General features: G+C 46.7%; 1 protein-coding gene across 6 annotated transcripts in view; it reads left to right on the top strand.

The window, feature by feature from the left end:
• VWA2 (von Willebrand factor A domain containing 2) overlaps positions 1-26,168 on the top strand; it is a 50,599-nt gene that overhangs the window by 7,253 nt on the left and 17,178 nt on the right. For 4 of the 6 annotated variants that reach the window (XM_090058483.1, XM_090058481.1, XM_090058480.1 and 1 more), the window contains exons 2-6: positions 10,615-10,676; positions 14,797-14,871; positions 18,339-18,472; positions 19,260-19,369; positions 25,380-25,574. In XM_090058483.1, coding sequence (XP_089914609.1) covers positions 10,625-10,676; positions 14,797-14,871; positions 18,339-18,472; positions 19,260-19,369; positions 25,380-25,574 — 566 coding nt within the window. In that variant the 5' untranslated portion in view covers positions 10,615-10,624. Of the gene's footprint in view, positions 1-10,175; positions 10,395-10,614; positions 10,677-14,796; positions 14,872-18,338; positions 18,473-19,259; positions 19,370-25,379; positions 25,575-26,168 lie in introns of all 6 variants that reach the window. The other 2 variants (XM_090058479.1, XM_090058478.1) reach the window with 1 other exon arrangement.

Below are 26,168 nucleotides of genomic sequence, written 5' to 3'. Positions count from 1 at the left end.
AGGGTTTCTGGTAAAGCAGAGCTGGCTTCTCTTGGGTGCCTTCTTGAGTCCTCTGCTCTCTCTCTCCAAAGGAAAGAGGGAAAGCGCTGGCTCCTTGATGGTCTGCCCAGTTGTGGGGACCCCTTCTGCGGTGGAAACTCTTCTGGAGCCCCAGGAAGGCTGCTGCTGGGGAGAATGGCCCCCAGGCCTGCCTGGAGAGAGGCAGCGGGTGGCTAGCAAATCTCTTCCCGAGGCTTTGGGAGGGTTGCCGGTGCAGGAGGATCTCCTTCTCGTCTCCCGCCTTCTCTCGTGCCGGAGCAGTGCACGGAGCAGGGGCTCTTCTCCCAGGGGAGGAACGGTGGGAGGGGTGTTCCTGCAGCAAGTGGGTCCCAAAGGGGGGACGGAGGGAAGGGATGACTCCCCCATAGGTTTCCTGGGGGCCCGGTGGCACCCTGCTGCACTGCTCTACACAACAGTCTGCCCGCAGAAGTGCACTCGGGTGTCCTCATTACACACCTTCTGGTTTCGGGGGTTTCAGTGGGCCTTGGAGCTGTGCAGTGGCCTGGGTTTGAGGTCCTCAAAGCACGTAACAGCGCACAGTGATTTCTGTCGATGCTACCGTGTAACGGCCATGCTGTAAGCATGCCTCATTTCTCAGTCATCTGCCCAAGTTACTCGTTCCAGATAGAGCAGCGTTTTGACCTGGGCTCGATTCATTTCGTTCCAGGTGCAGCTTGCACGGCTGAGGCTTGGGTCAGGAGCAGGATCCACTGTTTTGGTGCGGTCAGATCTCCGGTTAGCTTCAGTTCGTTTTAACTGCGCTTCTTGTAACAGATTTTGTGTGTGGAGAAAGGGACCTTGACAACACCTTTTTTTTTTTTTTTTCCCCCCAGATATGGAAAGTGCTTCGTTTGCATGTGTGCATGCTTAGAGAATACGTGCTTAATTTGCATATGTGGCTAACCTGTCCTCATGCCCCGTTTGGGTCTCTGTGCGTGGAAATGACTGGTTTTAGTCTTAATCCTACACTGCTGACAATTATGGCGCACACAGAAGCGCACGCAGTTCGTTGCTGCTATCATGGATCTAGCTGGTCAGCAAGGGGAAAGAATTTCACTGTAAAATTACTTGATTTAAACCTGAGATAAGTCAGAGCCACTGAAACGTCTTTATCCCTTTGTACTGAAGCAACCTGAAATCCCCCCACACCTGTCACATCTGGTAGCAAGCAAAGGCTTGTCCTTGCTCCAGTATTGTTGTTAAGCCGAGTATGCTCCAGAATTAGCTGGAAGAAAGCATGCCTGCAGGGCATGGCAAAAACATACGTTTACCTTCCTGGCATGTGCTGGGGCTTGAAGTTACAGAGGGACACAATAACTTCCCTGGTGAAGTAATGTGGTTTGTGTGTGTGCATGCACACCTCTTATTTAAATGTGCTTTGGAGTTGATAATCTGGCAACAGCAGGTATGGTGGAGCTTTTGTCGGGATTTGTTAAGTGATGTTTGTGATGCACTTTGCCTTTGCACTGAAGAAATGCAAAACACAATTAGGAACGAGTTGTTCTGACTCTAATCTCCTAATAACTCTCCTCTGGCCTCTGTCTCTAGAGACACAAAATGCCTTTGCAAATGTTAGCTCAGCCTCACAGCAGCAGGGCTGGTACAACTTTTTTTCTGTTAAAACTTCTTTTTAAAATAGGAAGTTGGGTTTTCCCCTGGGGAGGGTGGGGGTGGAGAAGGAACAAGGTCTGATTTCCTTGGAAATTTGGGGCGTTTAATTGCAAAGCTAGAAATGTTCATCTGGTTTGGGATTTTAAACCTGTTTTTCAAGCAGCTGTTCTCTAATATTGTGGGGAGAAAGGTCAGGATCGAAGAGGAATATCAACCCTTGAAACGCAGGCTCCTCTTCTAGAGTAGGACCCATGTTTAATGGTGGCCATCATGCCGTCTAGGAAAAGGAAGAAATGGTGCGGTCTCTGAATGAATCCCCCAGGGGTATTTGCTAGCTAGAATGGACCCTGTGACTTGGATTTCAGCAAGCACACTGGGATTAATCACCCTGTTGTTGTTAAAGGTATGACCAAAGAGGACCTTAAGTTCTCCAGAACTGGGTTTTATATCTTTCGGTGCTTTCCCCTGAGGTACTCGCTCAATCCTGATTCAGAATTAAAAGAACGCCTGCTACCAAATGAACAGGACTGAGCTGTCTTTCGGAGGTCTCCTGCCTAAATCATGACCTGGTTCAATCAGGCTTTGTTCAAAGGCTGTGATCTTTAGTGAAAACACACCAGGAGAAAGACCTAATATCTTTATTCAGTGACGCAGGGTCATGGGGATAGCGGTAGGTCTGGACATGCTCTTCTACGGGAACAATCATGCCGCAATGTGAACTAGCGCAGGGTGGCAGTGCAGAGGTGATGCTACTCCTTGGCCCTGTGAGGATGTCAGCGCCCATGTGCTAGATTGGCAGGGAGACGGTGTAGTAGGGCGCTCTGTATTTCCATATCAGCTTTTTTATGGATTCCCAACCCTAAACATTTACTAATAAAAGTCGATCAGCTTTCCAGGCTGGCGGGAAAGAACCAGGATCCAAAACTGCAGGAGACGGTTTCTTCAAAGAGCCAGAAAATATAATTTGGCATAAGGATGGGCCCAGGCCAGACCAGACTTTAAACCCCTTGTGCTTCATTGAGTTTCTGATGCAGGCACGAACTTCAGTTTGGGCCGTTTCTAGCTGAATCGGCTCTTGCAGGGTGTGGGGGAACCTTGGGCTTTGGTGCCTTCTCTACCAGTCGTCCTGAAACTCTTCATTTACAAAAGTTGAAGCTTGACTTACAGAGACTGATACTCAGTTTCCACCAATGAGCCAGGATCTATTTGGTCTCGTCTTTCTCTGACAATAACCAGTGCCAGATAACTTTATAGGAAGGTGAAAGAAACCTGAAATGAGCAACTCTGAATGACCTGTTGCCCGAACCATAGTGTGGGAAGGGGCATTGAGAGGCATCTCATCCAGGGGTTGGCAACTGTTCACTAACAGTGGATTGAATGAACACAGCTTGGTCCTAAAGCATGCCATAGCATAGCTGCCAGCATGCCATGCTCTGCCAGGCTTTTCATTCTCCTGCCAGCCCTAAACCTCGGAGGTGGCTCCGGTGCTCCGCCAGCTGCCACGGTGCGCCGGGAGGGGTTATATGCATCCCAAAATGGTGGATATCCACTTAAATGTCAAGTCCTTATTTGACTCTGGATGAATTCTTAGCTAGTCCAAATCCTGGCAGTTTTACAGCTGCTTCTACAGGCTGATAGTGTTTCATAATAAAAACAGTGTTTCCTTCTTCAAAAAAAAAAAATGTCATTCTCAGTTCTTCTGATTAAGCAGGAACCCATATCACAAGAGCTGCTACTACTGTAGTGATCACCAACCAGTAGCATGGCTGATTTTGAAGACGGTGCCTAGAGCGTCCTCTCACTTAAAGTCCAGCCCTGCTACAGTAATGATTTCCCTCTGTCTACCCATTGATAATCAATGTGTCTGACAGATCCCAGATACATATGGAGATGATGACTGATAAGCAGGGATCCAGGTTTTCCATTTCCTATGGAAAAACAGATTTTCCCCTTTGAAGTTGGAAACCATGGGTTTCCTATTTTGCAAACAGCTCTCCACAGGCTGGCAGAGTTCCTGCCTGCAATGAGTTTCTTGCAAAACTGGTGTGAAACCATACGCCGTGTCCAGGGTGGCCTTTCATCCGGTTTGATAGGGGACAGCCCAGTTTTCTGGTCCTCTGTCCTCTATTGATATGAAACCGGATACCTTTTTATGTCCTATTTTTCACAACTCGGCACCCTCCCCCTGCCTCTGACACCACCGTGGCCGCCTGCGGGAGCTCGCCATGCCCCTCTAGCCTCGGGAGGCACGTGATGTTCGTGGTGGTGGAGACGGTGCACTAAACGCAACTGTCCTCTATTCTGGAGGTACCTTGATGGCCATCCCAACCGTGTCTGGAGAGGGTAGGGCTGGGGCCTGAGAATCTGAAACCACCTAACTCAGCTTGCCTCCTGCAGCCTTTGGGGTAAGTAGGGGCTGGTGAGGCTAGGGGGCTGGAGTCTGGGGGCAACTGGGAGCCCCCTCTGGCAGGGCTGGGGGGGTGGGGCCTGCACAGCCCCTGGACCTGATTTTGTGGGTTTCAGGGCCCGTTGATTAGCCCTACAGGCAAGATGCAGCTCTGTGAAAAGGATTAGTTAGCTGTTGCCTGGATCAGTGGGCCCGTGGACCTCGAGGAGCCCAAGAACTGCACTCCAGGGTCCTTCCCGGCACCCCTCGAACAGTGTTGCTCGGGGACGCCTGATCTTGCTGAACTTTGTGGAAAGAGAAGCTTGCTGTGTATCGGGCATCAGAGAGACTGCCGATAAGTTGCCAACATGAATTGCTTTTGTCTGTCATCGTTTGTCTTGTTGTTATGCATAGTTGTGGGTTTTTTTAAGTCAATAAATCTTTCTTACCTTTCTACCCCCAACCACACTCTCAATCTAAACCCTCCGCAGGCAGCTGGGACGGACTCATGTCACTGTAGTCATTTGTTGCTAAAGTGAAAGTCTCAGATTCCCACTGTTGTGGGTTGAAAGCTAACCAACAGCAAAGCCAGCTGATACGGGACACATCCTTTATCCGTGTCTCATCCTCATGGGTTTTGCATGTCATTCTGGGCTCTTAAACCATTCAGCCTGTATGTGGCCCCAGCTGCCATGCTAAGGAAGGACAGCGTTTACATGAGGAACTAAATTTCCCTTTTTGTTTGTTTTATCTTGAGCATGGGCAAGCGTCCAGGTTGTGACAGGCAATTAAAGGCTTTGACTCTTGGCTTGGTCTCTTGGCTTGAGCTGTTGCATTTGAAGTTGGGATCTGCATTCTTGCATGATGAAAGAAACTTTGTTCAGAATGGTGATGCGTTCTTGCTGTGTGCTCCCAATCCAGATTTGACCCCTGCCTGCAGGGGACCAGCAAAGAGCTGAAGATAGAGACATTTTGTTGAACCTGGCAGTGCTGTCTGTGACCAGGCTCTCTACGCTCTCCATCTGCTTGTAATACAGGGCTGTTGGTCAGCCAAGGCATCATGCTAGGGAACTCTGCCTACCACCGCCCACTCCCTGATTAGCAGCAATTAACTCCAGCATGTGCTTGACAGCTGTGTCATGGTTATGGAAACTGGAAATCCAGATGAAGGCCCAGATACTACTGCAGAGCCCCATTTATCTTGACTTGCTTAGGTTCCTCCAAATAAACTGGCTCTTGTTGGCAGAGGCATCTACAGCACATCTGGGATGGGAAAACCGACGTCATCACAACCATGGGATGTCATTTTCCCTCATCATCAGTTTGGCTTATAATATCGATCAGGCCTTTGTAGAGCTTTTGTGAAAGATGACATGTAATTTAGATGAAGACAGGACAAAACATCCTCTGGCCACTAGAAGGTTTTTTCCTTTGACACGCCAGACAACAAAATTCCTTCTCCCCTTGCCAACCACACGATTATTGTTGCTAAAGAGAAGAAAGATGATGTCTTGCCATACGCTTCGTTGTAGGGAATGGACTCTCAGCTGTGCTTCCTCTGTTCCTTCTTTTGTCCTCCCATCCTGCGCATTTTGTTAGCCAGCAAGGAATTGGTGTTGGAAACCACTTCGTAGGATATACCCATGTCTTACCGTGTACATGCAGGCCCTCCCGTCACTGCTCTTTGCTCAGACACGCTTAATCAGGACAGATCTAATTAACAGCCTCCTGCCTTCCAAGACCTTTTCTGTTTGCAGGTCTGCTTAGGCATGTTGGGTAACGAAGCTGTGCACAGGTCATGAGCATGGGGGATGAGAGAGGGAAGGGCCAGTGCTTGCCTCTAACAAAGTTGCTGTTTCTGGCAACTCTGGTCCATGGGAGGGAATTTTTTTTGGATTTGTACCTTCTGGCAGCGTGGATAACAAGCGGCTCCTCCTTTTCGTTCCTCCAGCTTTCAGTTGGGTGTGCTCCAGTCTGTCATTTAATCTGAGGTGGCATGGGATTCGTCATTCAAAATGGTCGAGGTTTATTACACCACTCAGTCAATAAGAGTATCCCTTTCACATGATACCTGTAAAACCTAGGAGTGCACACAACCTCCTAGGTCATCGAGCCCATTCCCTTGCTACTGAAGGAACCAAGTTTCATAATCTCTTTCATCAACCTCCTAAGGTCTTGGCCCCGCTGCTCCTGATGGGACCTCTGGAATATCAACAATTAGAAACAATCTTCTAATTTGCAACCTAAATTTTAGTTGTTGCCTGTTTAACCCATTTGTTCATAAATAGTTAATTTCCTTGCCCAGGGTTGATTCCAAATATGTGTCTCAAGACTCAGTGATCATGCTTCTTTTCAGCCTTCCTTTCTCTAGGCTGAACAAGCCAAGTTTTTCTGGTCTTCTGTCATAAGATCCTCTCTAGTCCCCTAATTATCCTAGTAGCTCTTTATGTACCTGCTCCCATTTGAATTCATCCTTCCTGAAATGGGTCGTCGTCATCTTCTTGTGTTCTTGTCAAACACTAGATGTTTTCCCAGAATCATGCACCAAGATATGACTCTTTCCATTGCTGCAGCAAGGTCCTCCTTCATACAGGTCTCGCTACAAAGTTGGCAAACAGGCACGTGCTCTGTAGCCAACACTTCACTGCACTCGCATACACCCGTGTCATTAGAAAAGCCTCATTTGATCATACTTGTTTTTGATCTTCCATTTTGCACGGGCAGGTGATTCTGGCATTGCCATGGTGGCCAATGTAGATCCACCCTTCTTGAAGGTCCTCCTGGGGTTTCAGGTCCATTTCAGATTGCAATCAATACTCGATTGCATGTAATATTTCCTTCCATAACCTCAGTCACACCCTGTCAGCCATTGTGTTCAACACTGGTCACAGAACTCTTCTTCATTTTAAGCTGTTTAGTTACTTCTCTGTGACCACAGAGTGGATGCCTGGGGTCTTCCATCTGCTGTGATCTTTCTTTCTGGCTTGGTACCTTTCTTCTGATATCAGGTGGTGCAAAACCAGTGGCTGTCTTTTGGTGCTGGCTTAGACATCTTGTTATTTCAGAGTAGCTGTAATTTAGAACTGGGTCTATTTTCCTGGCATGAATCGATCATTCCTGTAGCAGACAGCAGTGGAGTAACACAATAGCAGTGGTTCATAACGTAGCTGAGTTCACTCCCCGCTTTGAGAGACCACCTTTTGAAGTATATTGTTGCAGGCACTGACTTTCTCTTTCATCTTCTCTACATACGCTCTGAAGGTAAGTGTTCAGTCCAGCGTAACCCACAAGTGCACAGGGTTTGCGTGATTAGTCAGTGGGTTTCCATCCCAGATGATGTTTAATTTCTATTTGGTTTCTCTATGGCATAGGTGAAACGTTGTGACCTGCATCTCGGTTGGGTTGGTGTGAAGCTGGTTCTTATTGTAGTAACCTGAGAGGTTGCTCCGTGTGCATGTCAGTCTGTTCTTGACAGTGGTGAAGTCCTTCTCTTGCGATGTAGATCATCAACATATATGAAGCTCCTCATCTTACTCTGTATGGGTTGGTCATTGGTATACACGTTAAAAAAGTGTCGGTGCTAGCATGTTACCCTTTGGGAGAACTTTTTCATTGTCATCTTCAGCAGCTCCGTTACTTGCACGGTTCTACATAAAAATGTCTATTCTCCAAAAGAGATCAGAGGAGCTGCACTACGTGGTAGTTGGGTATCATGTTTATAGGCTTTGGCAAGCAGGTTTCCGTGGTTGACTGTGTCATATGCTGCTGATAGGTCTACAAATACAGCGCCTGTTATCATCCCTTTTTCTAATCCACCTTTATATGAGTCATTAGACTGGAACAGCTCATTCCAGATGGTCTCACCAGTATCTCGAATAAGTTATATGAACATAAGGCTTATCCCTCCTGTAACTTCCAACATCTAAGGATCTTAAAATGCTTCCACAATGTCTACAAATCTAGTTTGTTAGAAGAAGACCCACTGTATCCTATTCTGTATATGGGAAAATAGAGATGCTGATGTATCCAAGGACACATAGGAAGCTAATGAAGGATTTTCAAAGGCATTTAGGAGCTGAATGGGGTTTCCAAAAGCACCTTTTACCTTTTGGCAATCTGACCTTGTAATATTATAACTGGGAATTGAACCCAGGTATCCTGACTCCCTGACCTGTCTCCTGCATAGGACCAACCATCCCTTGTCTTTGATCTCTGCCATTAGTTTTTCTTCTGTCTGATGCCAAAAGTGTAAAACAAGCAGTCTTAGTGCAGCTGGAGTATGTGCTTGAGTGTTGTTGTTTTTTTAATCTGAGGTCCCAGCCCTTAGGAAATGCTCCCATAGCCTAATTTGCCTTTCCAGTGATGCCAGGGGAAGCACCAGGCTGCATCTGGCCAGCTTCGTTCTGTGCTTGCAAGTGCACTCAGCGTTTCTAGAGCCAGTGAAGATTTTAAATCAAAATTTGGCCTGTAGCAAGTCTGGGCACCAGCCAGCTACAGCGTGTGTTGGAAATGTCACCACTGCTGAGGGCCCAAATCTGTTTAGAGATTTGTAAATGCCCCCTCAATCCCAGAGGCAGCTGGAGCGAAGCTTGCAATGGAAAAACTGCCGTGTTTACCTCCCAGGGTTTGTGCAGCAGCCAGCCAGCCATCAGCTCCGTCTCTCTGCGTTCAGGATCCTAAAAGGCAATTTAAGCCGGCCCCAGTATCTACAGTGCCTCCACGTGCACTTTTTTCAGGGTAAAAGGCAAGCTGTGTTTCTTTAATGCTGTAGATGAAGTCTTGACCAACTCCATACACGTGTGCTCCCCAGCCCAAATTGCCGAAGACATTTGCTGCTGTTGTGGGTAGGAATAGTCAAACCAAGGCAGACAGATCAGCTCATAAATGCTCTACAGCTTAGCTGGCACCTCTTTATTTTTGGATGTCTGTCCCTGTAATTCAGATTGCTAGAACGTAGTGCCCAAAGACTCCAGTGTGCATGTGTTTTGGCTTTTTCTAACCTACGAAAACTGAACCAAAAAATGAGCCTTTCAAAATGTTTTTTATTTCCTTCTCTTCTCCTTGGTTCCTGTTTCCATTTCCACTCTGAAGGTGCCATGCAAATTTGGTGGGAGAGGAGAGAAAAGTTGGTTGCTTTTTTTTTTTTTTTTTTTTAATTTTCTCACGAGGAAAGTGTTTCTGAAAGGTGCGCGTTCATCTGTTTTGGGTGAGTCCTTGGAAAACTGGAGTCCTGTCCAGCCAAAGCAGTTAAGAGGGGAAGAGGATGTTTGTTCATTTTAACCTTGTCTCTGGGTGACCCCGTTTAAACTTCAAGCGCTGCCTAGCATTTTGAAGAAAGGAAACTCTGCTAAAGACTCAACACCTTTGTTCTTTCGCTTAAGGTCTGAAAACTAACTCTCTCGGCCCACAGGTGACGTTCTTGATAACTGCAAGATGAGAAATGTTTTTTACCATAGTAAAAATTGCCCTTAAAATGTGCTCCATTCAAAAGCTTGTCTAAGTCTATCCCAACCATGGAAGTGGTCCAATAAAAGATATCCCCAGCTGGGCCATCATGGCTACAACGTCCCTTCAGTATTACCTTTGTTATAAGGCTTTTCTAACCTGTATATAAATGCTATCACTACAGAACAGCAAGTCTCCCCCACCCCCAACTCTCTGCCCTCTCGACCTTGTAACGAGGCACAGAAGAGCAGCAAGTCATCTGTTTAAGCCTTTATTGCGTATTATTAATGATCATCTTTATTGTGGTCATGGCAAAGGACTCGCCAAAAACGAGGTAGTGCACAAACAGGGACGGAGACAGACGGTCACTACCCGCAAGGGACCGCGGTCAAAATGGATAAGGCGGATACGGGATGGAGGGAGGAGAGAACATGCACGGAGGCAAAGTAAACTGTGATGGGGCAGCAAGTGCCAAGTGAGTTCAAGATATTTTGGGGAGGATGAAGTCTACTTAGGAGGGGATAAGGAAACCAGAAAGGAAGGGATGGTAGAGGATGATGAGGCAGGCGTGGGGAGAAGACGCAGTGAAGAGCAGGAGGTGGGGTTGGAGAAAATAGCCAGTTCCCATTGGAGCCATGAGAAAATGCCTGCTTTGGCTGCTTGCTTCTCCCACTTGAATGCTTCCTCCCCGCAGTATTTTCCAGGAAGGGCGAGCCCCACGAGAGTCCAGGTTTCCTGATAGGAGGCAGGGGCGTCCCTTGCACGGTCCTGATTCTCCGCAGGGGATGCTTGGAGGAAGGGTCGCCCACTCTGGGCCCTATTTTGCTCCCAGATCAATACGAACGTCTTTGTTTGCTACTTCTGCAACTGCTTCTACTGGGGCCGGAGGATATCACACACCATTGCAAGCAGGGTAATGATCGGGCCATTTTCTCTTTTCTCCCTCCATCCATTTACATCTTGGTCATTTTTTTCCTTCTCTCTCTCTTGTGACTGTTCATTTGAAGGCTTTGTGGCTACAGATCCAACTAAATTGATGTTAGTCAGTTGTAAAGGACTTGAATAGATGTCCAAGTTCTAACTGGAGAAATGCGATTTAGGACTCACATTAATATTTCTTTTTTTTTTTCCAGTTTTGTCACCATGAGCCTCTTACTGTCCCTTGAATTCGCCTGCATTTTCCTGTTCTACCAAGGTACATTTTAACGTTGTCTTTTCACCCCAGTGGGACTCGGGGTCTGACTTCAGCAGGGGCATCAGGGTCAAAATTGGTTTCTCATTCCAAGGCTAAGTTAAAAAACAAAATTCACTGACGCCAATTTAAAGTTTCCACCCAAACAAATGAGATCGGATTATGGAAGAATGCGAAGTTGTGCTTTTGGAGATGCATGCCTATATATCTTTCCTATGTGATATATGACTTGCGTTTCAGAAGAAGCAACGAAGATCTGTGAATGAGGCCAAACTATTTTCCAGCTATTCCTCTTCAGAGTTTGGCAGTAGATCCAACATCCAGGGAAGAGGCAGTCGGTCGTGAATGGGCTCCACGTAGGAGCCAGGCCTTCTAAGTCTTACTACCTGGTGTAATGTTGAGCATTGCTAGTTCTCCCATTGGCTTGATTAGGATTTGAAATGACAGGTGCTACACCGTGTACGAAGATGAGGTTTTAGGCAGAGATGTTTCTTGACTTTATTATTCAACCCTGTTCATGTGAAGGCCCCAGCGCTTGCTGGAACAAGCGTTTGGTGTGTTGGTTCTCCAGGGTATGAGCATATTCAGTGAAATCAGCTGTTATTTTAATATGAAGTCATACAGCCTGACCTAAGAGCTATTGCCGTCAGTGGAAAGATTCCCTGGGATGAGGTCTTCAAGGAGGATGGCACATCAGCTGTCCCATGGAAAGGTGAGACTGGCATGGAAATGGCCTTGACCTTGATGGAAATGGCTTAAAAGAAAGGTCTCATCCTGGTGATAGTAAATTGAATCTCCCGGTCAGGTTTGGACTTGAGGAGCTAACTCCATGTACACATTATAGTTTCATAGTTGGTCAGGTTGGAAGGGACCTGAGCAGATCATCAAGTCTGACACCCTGCCACGGCAGGAAAAAGTACTGGGGTCAAGGTGTAGATCCAGCCTCCTCTTAAAGCCCCCCAGGGTAGGAGCCTGCACCACCTCTCTTGGAAGTTGGTTCCAGATCCTAGCCGCCCTGACCGTGAAGTAGCGCCTCCTGATATCTAGCCTAAACCTCCCCTCTGCCAGCTTGTGACCATTATTCCTGGTCACTCCTGGCGGTGCTCGGGGGAACAGGGACTCCCCCAGTGCCTGCTGATCCCCCCTGACTAGTTTGTAACAGGCCACTAGATCCCCCTCAGCCTTCTCTTGTGGAGGCTGAACAGGTAAACACTGGTTTACATCAGATAGGATCTGGCCTCAGAGTCAGAAACTACAGCACTACCGAAGGCATTTGCAGTCCCGATGCCTCTAAATACTACTGAAGAAAACATTTAAGTATTATAACTTGAAGCAAGGGCAGGCCGCTGGCAGCTTTACAGTTGCTAGCAGACAGTAAGTCCCCCATGCTGTGAAATGTCCAAATGTCGCCCCTGCAATATGGCTGCCCCAGCAGGAGTCTCAGAAATGCCAATTTTCATTATAGCATTTATTATTTAAGTGCAGGTCCCAGTTTGGTCCTGGTGAGAAGTGCTTTCGACTTTCTGAATCCTTTTCCATGGTGGGGCTGGGTGGAGTTTTCTTTTCATAGCTTTTCTGGTCCTCTTGCCTGTTAATTAGTATTTTTTTTCTTGTAAAACAAGTCACTTTCTGGGGACGCTTTGCAACTTCCATGCATAAAAAGGAAGAAGGATTGATACACGGCAATCGAAGGTGAGATAAAGCTGTGAGGGAGTGATAATCAGAGTCTGCCAAAAACCTCCCTGAAGCTGCATGAACAGTCGTCTTAACGTGACTGTTCCTGAGTCAAGCTGCAGCGTGCCTGGTGCGACCGAGTCCAGCAGAGCAGTTTCTGTAGCTGCATAACACAGTCTTTAGCAGCTCTAGGAGGCCCGCTCAGCTGGAATAACAAATTAGACTCTGCTTTCATGTGCTGGAGACACAGCAAGTGCTTTTACAGTTATTGCAAGATTTCATTTCACTTTATTGCCAATTTTCAAGTCTACGGATTTAAAATACCGCAAGATTGGAGTAAAAGAAGTATGCTATGGACTAGAGAGACTACGTTGAAATCTTTTATTGGGAGAAACTTCCTTTTTCTCCCTCCCAAAAAAAAGTTGTTTTTAGTAGTAAATTTCATTTTATTTTTTAAAGCTGAGGTCTGGGCATTTTTATTTTTTTCTAAAAAAAAAAAAAAAAAGTTTGCTTCAAAACCCATCTAATTTTTGGCAAAAATTTTGGGTGTTCATATTTTTGTTGGAAAAAAATCTTTTGACCAATCCTTGTTCCAGATCCAACCCTGTGGGCATTTGTACACATGTTGGCGCCGCAGTGCATGCAGTTGTATAAGCGGTGAAATGTGCATTGGCGCTGAGAAAATGGCAGTGGCACGCTTTTGAACTAAAACACGGTGGAGGTGCTTCACTTCACTTCAAAAGTGTATGTTTACTGCCACCATTTTCTGCATGCTGACGTGCAATTTCACTGCTTGCACAACTGCACAGTGCACGTCAGCTCGTGTGCGGCGCAGACTCAACTAATCGAGTGTGCTCCGACCCACTGGATCTCCAGCATGTTGCAGGCCAGAAAGGTATGTGTATAAATGGCCTGTGAGCGCAGTGAATGGAGAGGATGCTCCATCCATTGGATTAGTAATGTAACAGCAAAGCATTCTCTATAGGTTTGTCCACACTAAAAATACTTTACTGGCCTATCTATACTAGTACTGTGCTGGCCTAGCTTCTAGTGTGGAAGAAACGTATCTTGGCAAAAATGCACTTTGCAGCTATGGGCTAAATGCCACTTGGGCAAAATCAGCTATATCAGCAGAAGCTCAGTTTTGCATGTATAGCTATGTCTACACTGGGGCTTTTGTTATTAAGCAGTGATTGAAAAAGTGGTTTAAAAAGCCTGTTCAAAATATTACAGATATAGATAGATGCTGTATGTTAAAACTTGGCCCGGTTGCATTGCCACATACCAGTCTGATGCAAGTAAAACCTATCACTTCCTAGTGCTTCCAAGCCAACTGGGTGTCAATAAAATCCATTTGCCATTTCTACTCTGGGATTGTAGGACACAGTCCAAGGCTCAGGCCTCTCATCTCATGCGCTGTTTTGAGACCTGGTGCCAAATCTTCATCTGAGACCTGAGCCAACCTCCTGGTCACACTCGTATGTCCGTACCTCCCCTCTTCCTTTTCAGGTGAGGCAGAAGCCACCCTGCTCTTGCCCACCGGTACGCCCTTCTCAAATGTGGGGATGATTATCTCTCCTCTGCTCATAAAGCAGCGCCCTTTTAAGTAAGGCTGTTCCCTTTGTCCTACAGGGTTCCTCAGCTCTCTGTCTCTAAAATGCATGTTTCCATGAAAATTGATGGCTGGGCAGTTCTTCAGAGGTGTTGAGCACAGGCTGGAGTGCAGTACCGCAGGTTGTCCTCCAGCCACGTTACGACTTGTGCTCATAAGCTGATGCAGACATATTCCACACTGTCGCGCTCTAGTCTCCATTAGTAGGAGACCTGCCTATTGTGCACCTTCCAGTCTGAATGCAGTCAAAGCTGAGCGACCCACTAAACGCAAGCTGGTGTAACCGTCAAAGCTGAGTTGTTCTTTAAAAAAAGGACTCTTATATCATAACCAGATCTGCTTGGATGTCCTAAGTCAAATAACTCTGATTAGGGATCTACTCTTGGGAAGCCAGTTGGGTCTTGCCATCTCCTACTCTATTGCATGATGCATCTTTGTAGCATCTTCACCATTGAGGTATGAGAGGCAAAATGCTGCTTTATTCTATTCTTACCCTTTCCTTTTCCTTTTCCTTGACCCCAGTGCTCTTTCCTGCCAGGGCAGGGGGTCAGACTAGATGATCTACTCAGGTCCCTTCCAACCCTAGAAACTATGAAACTTTTTTCTTTTCTTTTCTTTTCTTTTCCTTGCTACCAATTTGCTTGCAGCACTAGCAGTTAGGAAATACGCAAGTTGTAAATTTGTCATATTTGATAGAGTTGAGTTAACCTCAGGGAGCATTGTCCTCATAAATTTTTCCCTGGTCATAGCTGTGTTTTAATTACATCTCAGTTGTTAGTATGAACGAAAGGTTTGCGGAGGTCAGAGTGATGGGTTAATAGCTGTTTGATCCCACAGGGCTGCTGGTACAGGGTATACAAGAACTTCATGCCAACCAAGAAACCATTGTCAAGATTTCAGCGGCCAGTCAATGTAAGTTTGTTTTTCCTAAACCAGAAGTTAACCCCCGCCAAGGCTTTGCTCAGCTCTGCCGTCTGCATCTCTCTATTTACCCTCCCATTCTCCTTGCTCTCTTCATTCCTTTCCTCTCCCGCTAGCGCACCCCCCGGCCCTACATCACGTTCCCTGCTCAAGGCGTATTCGTTTCATTCAGCATCTTTTTCTGCCATGCCTGCCTTCCTGCTTCAATTCCCCTCCCTAAAACAAGTTTGATAGTTCAGCCGCTCAAAATCTTGTTCCTTGCTCAAACGTTATGCATATGTTTTACAAAAGGACTAACGGGATCGTCTGAAACCAGAGCAGCCTTGTTGTTAACACACAACTGATCTGAAAGGTCGGAGACCAATTCAGCTTTCTTTTACCAGGTTCGTTAGTTGTTGTACGGACAAACAAACACATTAGCGGCTTAAGAGTGGGAAGGGACTTATGCATCAGGCGCTCCTCTTGCTGTCTGCTTGACTTTCCTTCATGACTAGTGGAAGCTGAAATGGAGTATCTTAGCTCTGTTTCCCGGCGGGGGGTGACCTACTCCAGTTTAGCTTTCACTTACCGCAGGGTAACAGTGGGCTCATGGACTGTGGAGCAGCCGACTCCTGGTAAGTCCTACCTCTTAACCTGCTGTAATTTGTTTGCTTGTCCATGCCCTTAACGTACGTGACTCAGTTCTCCATTTGTGAAAGGGTGGTAAGCTCCTAACCTGGAGAAATATTGTAAGAATCAGCTCCTTTGCAAGCTGATGGCGATGGGGGATCACGTAAGTGTCATGAGAGGAAGACATGGTTTGGTTAGGTTCACATCCGCTGGAAGGGCAATGATAGAGAGGACAGAGATCAAACTTATCACTGACCCCGCTTCATGATGGGACAGAGCGTTAGGAGTTGAGCCTGCGGCTATTTGCACGGAGGCAGCGTGACGGGTGAAGCTCAGCAGTCTGTCCCGCTGGTTTCATTTTAAACCCCAAGGCAAAGCTGCTCTAGTTAGGAGACCCTGAAACAGCCCTGCTCTGCTTCTGAGGAGTTGTCGAGGGTGGGAATGGGCTTGCAAAGAGAAGGGCTCCCGAGTGAATGAGGTTACTGTCTGGCACGGCCCAGTGACCCAGAAAGGAATGCGTTAAAACTTGCAATCCCTTATAATCTGGCATTTGAAAATCCTCATTATAAACTCACTTCTCACTATGAGGAGTGGATCTGGAAAACAATTGTGGCGGTAAAAGTGTCCGGGAGATGTGCTGGAGGGGGAAGAGAGGCATTCGGAAGAATTGCGGTGCTAGTTGAAGTGTCCTTTCCATCTCCTCTTCTCATCGCTGCCAGTCATCTCATCTGGACTCGGGCAGGGCAACTCAGTTTCCCTTGAAATTGCGCTTATCAAACTCTGTGGCGTAACTGGAACTGCTGAATTGCTCTGAGCATTTCACTGACATGGTGGATTGTGACAGAGGACCAAGCATCCCCACTGACGCAGGACCGTGTTGTATACATGTGTGACAGGCTGGCCACCTCTATTTTGTGCAGCACAGGTAACCCCTTGGTGCAGCAGGTGGAGGGGAGACGCAGCAGATAGGGCAGGGAGCAGAAAGCAGAGCAGCAGATCAGCCAAGAACAGAGCCAGTGGTAGAAAGCAGAGCAGCAGACAGGGCAGGGAGCAGAAAGCAGAACAGCACATCAGACAGAGGAGGAGATTGGAGTGGCACTCGGTGAAGTTAGCAACTGCTTCACCAATGAGGGCTACAGAGGGCCAAGAGTCAGGACTTCGGCATCCTGTTCCTGGCTCTGCCGCTGAATTTTGTTCAGTGGTACACAGCCGTAATTGTAATCCTCTTAAACCAAAGGGCAGAAAAGCGTTGTTATTATTAAGGCTGCCTTCCACTGCTTAGCATGGTAGGCAATACTAACTTCTCTCTAAACTTCATGGCAGTTGCTTATGCCAAGGCCCTGTTTCAGTGCTTGGAGGTTTTACAGGGTAGAAGCATGAGCAAGGGCAGGAGGTTTCTTTTGGTTTTGCATCCAGTTTCTTTGTTCTGAGAAGTCACTGTTTGCTGACAGCCCTGTCCCCGGGTTGAGGCAGTGATCAAAGTTTGCTTCCAAACCCTATGCAGCGGCGTGAAGCTTTGCTGTCTGAACTACTGAGTATCCACAGTACAGGCATACCTCGGAGATATTGCGAGTTCGGTTCCAGTCCACCGCAATAAAGTGAATAGCGCAATAAAGCGAGTCACACGAATTTTTTGGTTTCCCAGTGCATATAAAAGTTATGTTTACACTATACTGTAGTCTATTAAGTGTGCAATAGCATTATGTCTAAAAAAAAATGTACACACCTTAATTAAAAAATACTTTAATGCTAAAAAATGCAAAGTGAGCAAATGCTGTTGGAAAAATGGCGCCGATAGACTTGCTCGAGGCAGGGTTGCCACAAACCTTCAATTTGTAAAAAAAACCGCAATATCTGCGAAGCGCAATACAGCGAAGCGCAGTAAAACGAGGTATGCCTGTATTGTGATCTGCTCTCTAGTTTGAGAGAGGTAGTGACCTGAGCATCGTGTTTCTGCCGGGCTGCCAACACTTTCATGAATTTGTGCCTGTCCTGGCAAGTTCGAGGGTGATTCCTCTTTCTCTTTTTCCAAATGACTGGGATTCATTTTGTTTTGAGTGTCTTTGCAGAGACTAAAGAAAGGACCTCGCTTTAATTCCTCCATGGAAAACATTGGCTTCCAACTCGTCAAGGCTGCTGACAATAGGTAGCGATTGTCAAGTGGTCATATACGTATGTGCCTAGGTAGCACCACGACCCCGTTTCAGTGCAACTTGAAGAAATGGCTTTGTGAAAGCCATGTCTGCCACCTCTTCAGAACTGATAGGACTCTGTGTATTTAAAAAAAATAGTGTGATTTGGGGAAAAAATGGGCCGACTTCTTTCTTCCCAGATGGTCACTACACAAACTCCTACTACTACACATTTGCATGTGGAGACGGTGAGAGACTATGACACAAGTCTTCTGAGTCCTCACGTGATCCATCCCTGCTACACAGACTCCTCTGCTTCTTTCTGCATCCTTAGCACACGATTAGGTCAGCTGTCTCTGTATTTAATAGAATAATTGAATATATTAATTAAAGTGGTTTTTTTCCTCTTGCAAATACAGTCTAGATTTCTGAAACCCACGGTCAAGGTGAAGTCATTACCTAGTACCTAGTGCAAGGTAGCCAGACCAGAAAGGTGCCTCTGTGAGAGACCTCTGAGGTTGGCCCTAGGATAATGCATCGGACATCCCACTTGCGTGCAATTCTTGGTTCTGCTCCCGAGGAAGAGAGGAGAGAGTGACAAGTTGATGTGATGTGAAGTTCTCTTTTTGCTATCAAATCTGGCTCACGAAAACTGTGGTGACCTGTGGCTTGCATGTAAATGGACCTCCTGATGGCACGTGTCTTGTTCTCCCCTAGTGATGCAGTGCTCCACTTCAGTAGATATCCTGTTCCTGTTAGATGGGTCCTACAGCATTGGCAAAGGCAGCTTTGAAAGGTCTAAGCACTTTGCAAGCAAACTCTGTGATGCCCTGGACATCAATTCAAATAGGGTGAGTGAGCATCTTGGTTTGCAGATTGCATGAACAGTTCAGCGATAAGTGAACGTACAAAACTGAAAGTGAGGGGCAGTTCCCGAGCGCTGTCCTGCCTCTGTGTGATTTTTAGAGGAACAATTATGATGCGGTGGTCACATCTGCACCTTCGCCCTCCATGGAGTCCTCGACAAAGTACCAGAGACTTTCTCCCTTCAACATGCATTCCCAATCCGTCCGCACTAGGACGCACGCTACCGAATAGGAAGAGCAGCAGCACAGCAAGCTGTAATAGCTGATGTTCTGCAGGGATAGCATACAGCTGTCTGGGCAAGGCGCTTTGATCAGAGGCCAAGTATCTAGTATTTAGAGGGATCTGCTTTATAATGAACTAAAATAAATGAGAAGGGAGGGTGGAGAGCTCAGCCCCTCCTCGCCGTTCTTTCTCATTTTGCATCTTGGCTTAAATCGAGGTCTAATTATAGCGTTTGACGACCGGAAAGGTTTTTTTCATGGAAACTCGAGGTGAATTTGCAGTGGTAACTCTCAACACTGCCATATACACATGGAAGACCTTTGTAGACCCCCAGGTTTATGTTTCCATGGTTGACTGCATCTCCTCGGGCCTCACCTACTCCCTGAAGCCTCCCGTGGTCTTGCTGTTTGGATCAGCCCTGCTTGGTGCTTTCTCTACTCTCTCACATTTCAGTGTTCCCAATCTGTAGCTTAATCGAAATAACAATGAACTGTTAATCTGTAACACCTTATTGACCACCTCTTCTTTATGTTGTTTAACACCTTTCAGGTCCGAGTGGGAGTAATGCAGTTTAGCTCCACTCCTTGGCTAGAATTTCCCTTGGATTCATACTTAACCAAACAAGAAGTCAAAGAGAAAATCAAGAAAATTGCATTTAGGTGAGTTTGACTCGACAGCTTTATTCTTTCTCAGGGTGTGCACAACTCTTCTGGTGTTAGAATATTTTTTGAATGCCAAAAATTCCTAAGTTGTACATACCGTAATAGCGTACATCTTGGAGAGAGATTAATGAAGACTGAACACCAGTAGAGTTCATGATCTACAAACAAATGCCTTGGTTCTACCCTGGTCATTAGAGAATGAATGTGGTGCATTAATTCAGATGATCTAGCCTGGGTTGATTAGTTGATGGTGAGTCTCTGTGACAAAATGCAGCATGCAGTCCCCCTCTTCTCTTCGGGTGCCTGCTCAAGACCACCAAGGGACACCCATGCGGACCAGGCAGGGAGCAGGCACTGGCAGGGAGGACCTGCCTGCTGCTGCTGTCCCTGGTTGACCCTAGCACCCCACAGAGCTGCTCCCCGAAACCCCTGGCTGGAGTGGGGCAGGAACGGCCCTGGGGCTCCCCTATCCCCAGGTCAGCCAGGGACCACAGTGGCATTTAGGTTGGAAGTGGAATGAGGATCCTCCTGTAGGGCCGATCAGAGGCATGACACACTAAAGTGGCATTTCGCAGCAGCATGCGATTCTTTTGCAGTCAAGATGGCGCAACCATTAGGTGCGCACTAAAGTTGAAGGGAAAGACAGCTGCTCTGGAAGTCTTACACTGTGGATTGAAATCGGGCTCCCTTTTGCACTTTACTCAACTTGTACATCAGAGAGACCCCTACGTTGGTTCTCTAATGGTCACCGTTATTATTGTTCATTAAGTAGTAGATACGGACCCTATAAATATCATCTGTTCTTTAAAAAAACAAGCGCTCATTACTTTTGGTCTGGTGAAAAAGGAGGAAGTAACAATTCTGCAAAAATTAGAGGGGAAGAATACATCTTCTGGCTCCAGAATTGCAAAGGGAAAGTCATTGGGGTCACTGGATCACAACATTCAGTAAAAGCTTCTATGGTAATATTTATGGTTGAATATGTTTGCAAACAAACTTAAGGTTGCTTTCAACTTCTTCAAGCCAGGCTTTGTATTTATAGATAACAACTTAACTCTTCATTCTAGAAAACCTCTTATTGCTAAGGGAGGTCTAGGAACAAAGATACACAGGTCCTCTTTGACTATTGTTTCAAAACCCATTACGAGCAGAGAAAATGAAACCGTATTGGATGTCCGGAATCTGGCTTAATGCTGCAACATCCTTAATGACGACAGATGAACGTTGATGGATCTAACAGAAGTAAATGCCGTTTATACCAGTTGTAGATGAAAGGTTGAAATATAGAAATGGATGCCTGAAAATAATTATAGACAGATTCCAGCTTGCCAAATATGACCCTAGTCCCGGTTGAGAGGTTTCTGGGTGATCCTATGGATTTCTTTCCTGCTGGGAAGAGGTTCCCCAAATTATATTACGTTTTGGGATCACAGCTTTGACCAGCAGTGACTTGAAACTCTCTGATTTTAACTCTTTCTTTCTCCTGGGCTCACATAGATGAGGTTGCTGAAAAGCTGGATGGATATTGTATATCTTCACCTCTTTCTTCATGCAGGTTACAGTTATACTTTACGTGTACAATCTTCTCATAGTCCACAGAGGAAATGTGATAAGTAGAATTTAAGGCCCAAAGATACCGTTATGATCATCTAGTCTGAATTGCCTCCATAATACAGGCTGTTGAATTTAATCCCTGCCTCAAACCTCCCTGTTGCGAGGTGAGCTACTGAATCTGAGCCCTGGGTCACACCCTGCGCAGGGGCTGCCAATGGACTTTAATAGCATGGTTTCAATTTGCACCAGCTGAGAATCTGTCCTAGCATCCCCGGTGGTGGGCTCCTACTAGTTTATTTATAAAGGACTGTTTGTAGCATCTTTAGCCACAGTAACGGGCTTAATTCAAGGGCCTCAGCAGACCATTGCTGTCAACCTAGAGCGTGGGGCTTATGGGAGAACTTGTTAGACATGGGGATGGCTCTGTAGGGTTGGACTGGACCTAAGGGGTCATCAAGTCCAACTCCCTGCCCAGAAGCAGGATGCGCTGTATTCCTACATTGCCCCGGCAGATGCCTATTTAACCCTTTCTTGGACATCTCCAATGAAGGAGATTTCACAACTTCTCTAGGCAACTCATTCCATTGTCCTCTGGTTCTTATGCCAAGAAAGTTTGTACTAAGATGTATTTAAAACAGCTATCTTGCCGCTCCAAACCACTGTTGCGTGGCCTGCCCTCCGTGGCAAGCAAAAACAGTTGTTCTGCTGTTTTGGTGAAGAAAAGGAGATTCCAGATAGTTGGCGATTGAAATTAAACTAGCAAGCTTCTTTCGGCCGGAGAAAACAAGAGTGCTGGCAAAGCTAGATGTGTTCCCAAGGTTTAGTTTTCAAGGGTATAAATAGAGAGGGAGAAGATCAAAGAAAGGGGATGTTTTGGGGTTTTTTTGTTTTAAAGTGGTATGAAAAAGTATGTGGCAGATTGAAGGAAAGGAAACTGCCCTAGGCATGCATCTGATCTAATGCCTGCTACATCGTGAAAATCTGTTTGTAAAATAGAGGATCATTAAAACAAACAAAAGAAGAGTGAGAAGCAGAAGGAGATTTTGTATGCAACAGAGAAACCGTTACGCCTCAAAAAAGAGACATGCAGTTTGGGTCTTTTGGACTGAAATAAAAGCAAAGCTACAACGCAGTTTTAGGAAATGATTTATATTAAAATCTCCCCATCCAGGATTAGAAAACAGATGGGAATGTCTCCTCAGATCTAGAGGCTTATTAGCAAAAGCCCTGGAAGAGTGATTGCCGTGGGCTGGGCCTACTCTGATATCAAGTGCTCAATAGAGGATGGCATGTTGCACAACGTCTGTCTTGGGTCATGTACAGAGATAGCAAGAGAGGAGGGACTGGTGTCTATTTTGGATATAGTCCTTGGAAGTGAAATGCTTAAACCTTTAAAAATAAGCGTGTATATAAAGGCAGAAGGGTAAGAGGACAGTGCTGCTCTCAGTCGCCGCTGAGCCTGGAGGACAGCTTGCCTTAAATTTTTGCAGTGGTCTAATAGGGAGGTTGCATTTTGGGTAGTACGTAGAGTCAAAGCTTTAGCCTCCTCCAGGCATGGAGTATGTCAGGGGTGGCCAGCCCGTGGCACTTGCCACAAGCGCTGTGGGTCTCTGCTGTGTGGGGCACGAGTCCCAGGCAGTCAGAAAATGGAGGTCCTGGAGTTAGAGGCAGGGAGGACTCAGTCCTCTGGCCACATGAAACGAGACCCTGTTGGAAGAGAAGGTGGTGTCAGATGTCACCACCAAAAGCCAGGTTACCCGCTTCCTCGCCCTCCAGCCACTGATGAATGAAGGGCTTTTGCTTTTCGCTTACCGTGTAAAACGGCAGCAAATGTGAGGCCAGGCTCTTGGTGGTGACACTTCCTCTTGTAGCTGCATCCTGCTATTACTCTGCTCTGCAGAGCTGTGGTCAACACCCCCCCCAGTCCAGCACCCCAGTGCACAAAGCCTATCTGGTACACCTCTGGGGGACGGGAGCACACCCGAGGAGGGGCGGGCTTTGATTTGTGACACACCAGCCTAGAAAGTTGGTTGTACGTGTATAGGCTCATGCTGAGATTAGCAAGCGCAGTATGCAGCAACATGTATTGTTGGGTAGGCCAGTAGAAATGAAGCTTTGTAATTCCTAGAGCTCAGAAGAGCATCTTGCACTTGAAAGCTTATCTAAATCTATCTCAAGCATGCAATTGGTCCATAACAGTTATCGCTCACATACATCCTTGCCTCTGGCATAACTCGTAGGAATAATTCCCTTACCCCTGTCAGGGAAGAAAGGTGGAGAGGATGGCTTATTATCTATTTTGGTTGTATTCAGCAATTTCTAAGGGTGCCAACATATTTTTTTTTTTTTTTTTCCCCCATGAGTAGCTGTAAGGCTTGAAGTTTGCCACTCCCTAACGTGGGGCGATGGCCCCGTCACGCAGTAATTGATGGCGCTGGTAGGATGTGCTTTACCTTGGCTCCCCAGCGTTGGTACGGCTTCTGTTGTTTGCAGGGATCTGCGTGCCCAGGATGCATTTCCATGTCGGACTTGTAGTTCTACCATTGTCAAAATAGTTGGGTAGTTGCATTTGCAGCAGAGAGCCATCTCCAAGAGCCGCATTGATGGAAACATCCTTTAAATTTGGCAGAGGGGACAAGAGAGGGAGAATGGCTTTGTGGCAGAGGCATTGAAGTAAAATGTGGGTTCAGGTCCCAGATCCACTTTTCTAACCTGGAATGCCATGTAACTTGGCCAGGTTTCAAGCTCAGGGTCTAATCCCCCCACCCCCAACTCTCAGCCCCCCGAGTAGGGCCAGATTTTCAGATGAGCTCCGCTCTCCTACAAGTATCCAGCAACAGCCTGCTTCCAGCGGGCCGTATGGAGATGCAAATTTTCGAAAGAGCTCAGTTGAGCACCTCGCTACTCCCAGCACTTTGGAAATCTGGCTCTTGATCCCTTCCTGCCTCACTTTCCCATCTGTACAGTGTGGATAGTAACCCTCTCCTTTTGCTGCTCTCCGTGTTGTCTGCATGGGGTTTAGGGTCTTCCAGGCAGAGACTGTCCATTACCGAAAGTTCATACAGTGCCTAGCATAATAGGATCCTAGGTACTCCAAAGGCCTCTGGATGTTGCTTTGCAAATAGAGTGAGCATGACAGTTTGACCTGCTTATTTCAGTGTCAGAAGATATGACTAATAATTCAATCTTAAAATGGCTTTGCTTGGTCTGGGTGACCGCCTCCCCCAAATGAAGAGTGCTTGAGGCAGTAGCCGGATAACTGAAGACGAAACCCAAATGTGAGACGCTTGATACTGCTTATTTGCATATCAATACTCAGAGTGCTTATTCTAGCTTTGACCCATCTCATACAGCTGTTGGGGAACAAACTAAAAGACATGGGAATTGGTTTTTAACTGCTTTTTTCCATATGCTGTGCAAGCTGGTATTGCGAGGGGCTGACATGGGTTTAATTTAGAAAGTGGGGCCACCAGGTGATCTGCTCTTTGCAAATCTGTCTTGGTTTGCTTGTCATTAACAGGGGAAATATTCTAGGGACGCTGAAGAAAGACCTCCTTGTATTCTTCTCTTGCCAGTTTCCAGGGCTACACTAAGACGTCCTTGGTATTTACGTTTGTGGGGGCCTTACTGCAGAGGAGCAATTGCCGCATTTTGTAGGAAGTTAAATTAAGCAAAGATTAACAAGGGAAAGGAGGGACAGTGCCTTCTGGGCACTGCTGCGTTGCAGGCTGGAGCATTCGCTAAAACAAGCTAGGAATTGCCATGCGTTGACTCCTTCCCTTTGGTGCTCAAAAATGAATGCCAGTTCTGTTACCAAAGGTGTCACTCTGGGTTGGGGTGACATTTTATACCTCGCTAGAAAGAGAAACATTTTGAAGCCTTGAATCTTGCCTATATTTTCATAAGCATGAGAGGCCTGGGAAACGAAGGTTTCCTTGCGAACCAGATCTTCTGCACAGTTCTTATTTGGGTACGAGATGGGGAATCGGGCACCCATAGTCAGACGGTTTGCTTGGCACCGCGGGATGGGAATGGAAGGGACGTTTCCCGAGTTCCCGCTCTGTGTGCTCATTACTGGACCATGCCGAGTGCTGTGGTCTGTCCTCTTCAAGTACTTGAGTTGCCATCAGTCTTTTGCTGGGAAAACAGCTGTCCTTGTGGAGCGCCTCGGGGCGGTCTTCTCGGGTCAGCTGTGCACCCGCGCGGTCGAGAGGAAGAAGGAAAGGAAGTCGAGTTGTGAACTAAATGCAGGAGGGTGGGGAGGACTGGAAAAATAACACTGGCCTGGCTAAGCAATGAGGCTAAGTGCAGAAATACTTGAAACTCACTTCTACCGTGAAAGGTAGACTCTGTGGTCCTGGGCGTATGGGCAAGGAAGGGAAGTAAAAAGGAGTTGGACAAGAGCTGAAGAAGGTCTAACTTCTCCTCTCCCAATTTTCTCACTTTATTTCAGAGGTGGGAACACAGAGACGGGTCTCGCACTGAAATACATTCTCCGGAAAGGTTTCCCTGGTGGCAGAAATTCCTCCGTCCCTGAAATCCTGATCATCCTTTCGGATGGAAAATCACAGGGCACCATAGCAATCCCTGCTAAGCAGGTGAAGGAAAGGGGGATCACGGTGTTTGCCGTAGGAGTCAAGTTTCCGAGGTAGGAAACTATCTTGCAGAAGTAGCAATGATCGCCGCTAGTGGAATAGCTATTGCTTTCGGCATCTAAGGGCATGTTTACGCTGCATCCTTGACCCTCTCGAGGCTGCCATCAATGAACACATCCCTCTAGATGCAGTGGTGGAGGTATGTTGTGGCCTGTGCTCCAGAGATGAGAGGGCCAGGTGTGGGGCAGTGTCAGCCCATGGAGTGTCTTCAGTGCCACATTGCTGAGTTTGGTGCAGGAGGGTAAGACCATGCTGTCTAGTGTGGCATCCTCAAAAATGCCAGGAATGCTGGGTAGATGTGCCCTTAATCACTTGAACAGGGACTGGTGGGGGATGGACCATCAATGAGAGCTATCAGAAGCATGTTTTGAAGAACAAGACACTTGGATAGTGGGAAGTGACTTGGCATGAGAAGGATCAGACAGGGGGAGAGATGGCGAGAGCGGTTCTTTGAAGGAACAGGCGTCTTTTGGAGATCCGTGTACCAGGATCTTGAAAGTTGCTTTGCATGTTTCTAGGCATTAGTGCTCATGGCTTTGGGTGGGGTCTCTGCTCTTGTCTTCTGTGATGATTGAAAGACTGGCTGT

The sequence above is a fragment of the Crocodylus siamensis genome, chromosome 7, assembly GCF_052110815.1.
Source record: "Crocodylus siamensis isolate JL-2025a chromosome 7, ASM5211081v1, whole genome shotgun sequence".
NCBI classification, from domain to species: Eukaryota; Metazoa; Chordata; order Crocodylia; family Crocodylidae; genus Crocodylus; species Crocodylus siamensis.
This window is presented reverse-complemented; position numbering and strand designations above follow the sequence as displayed.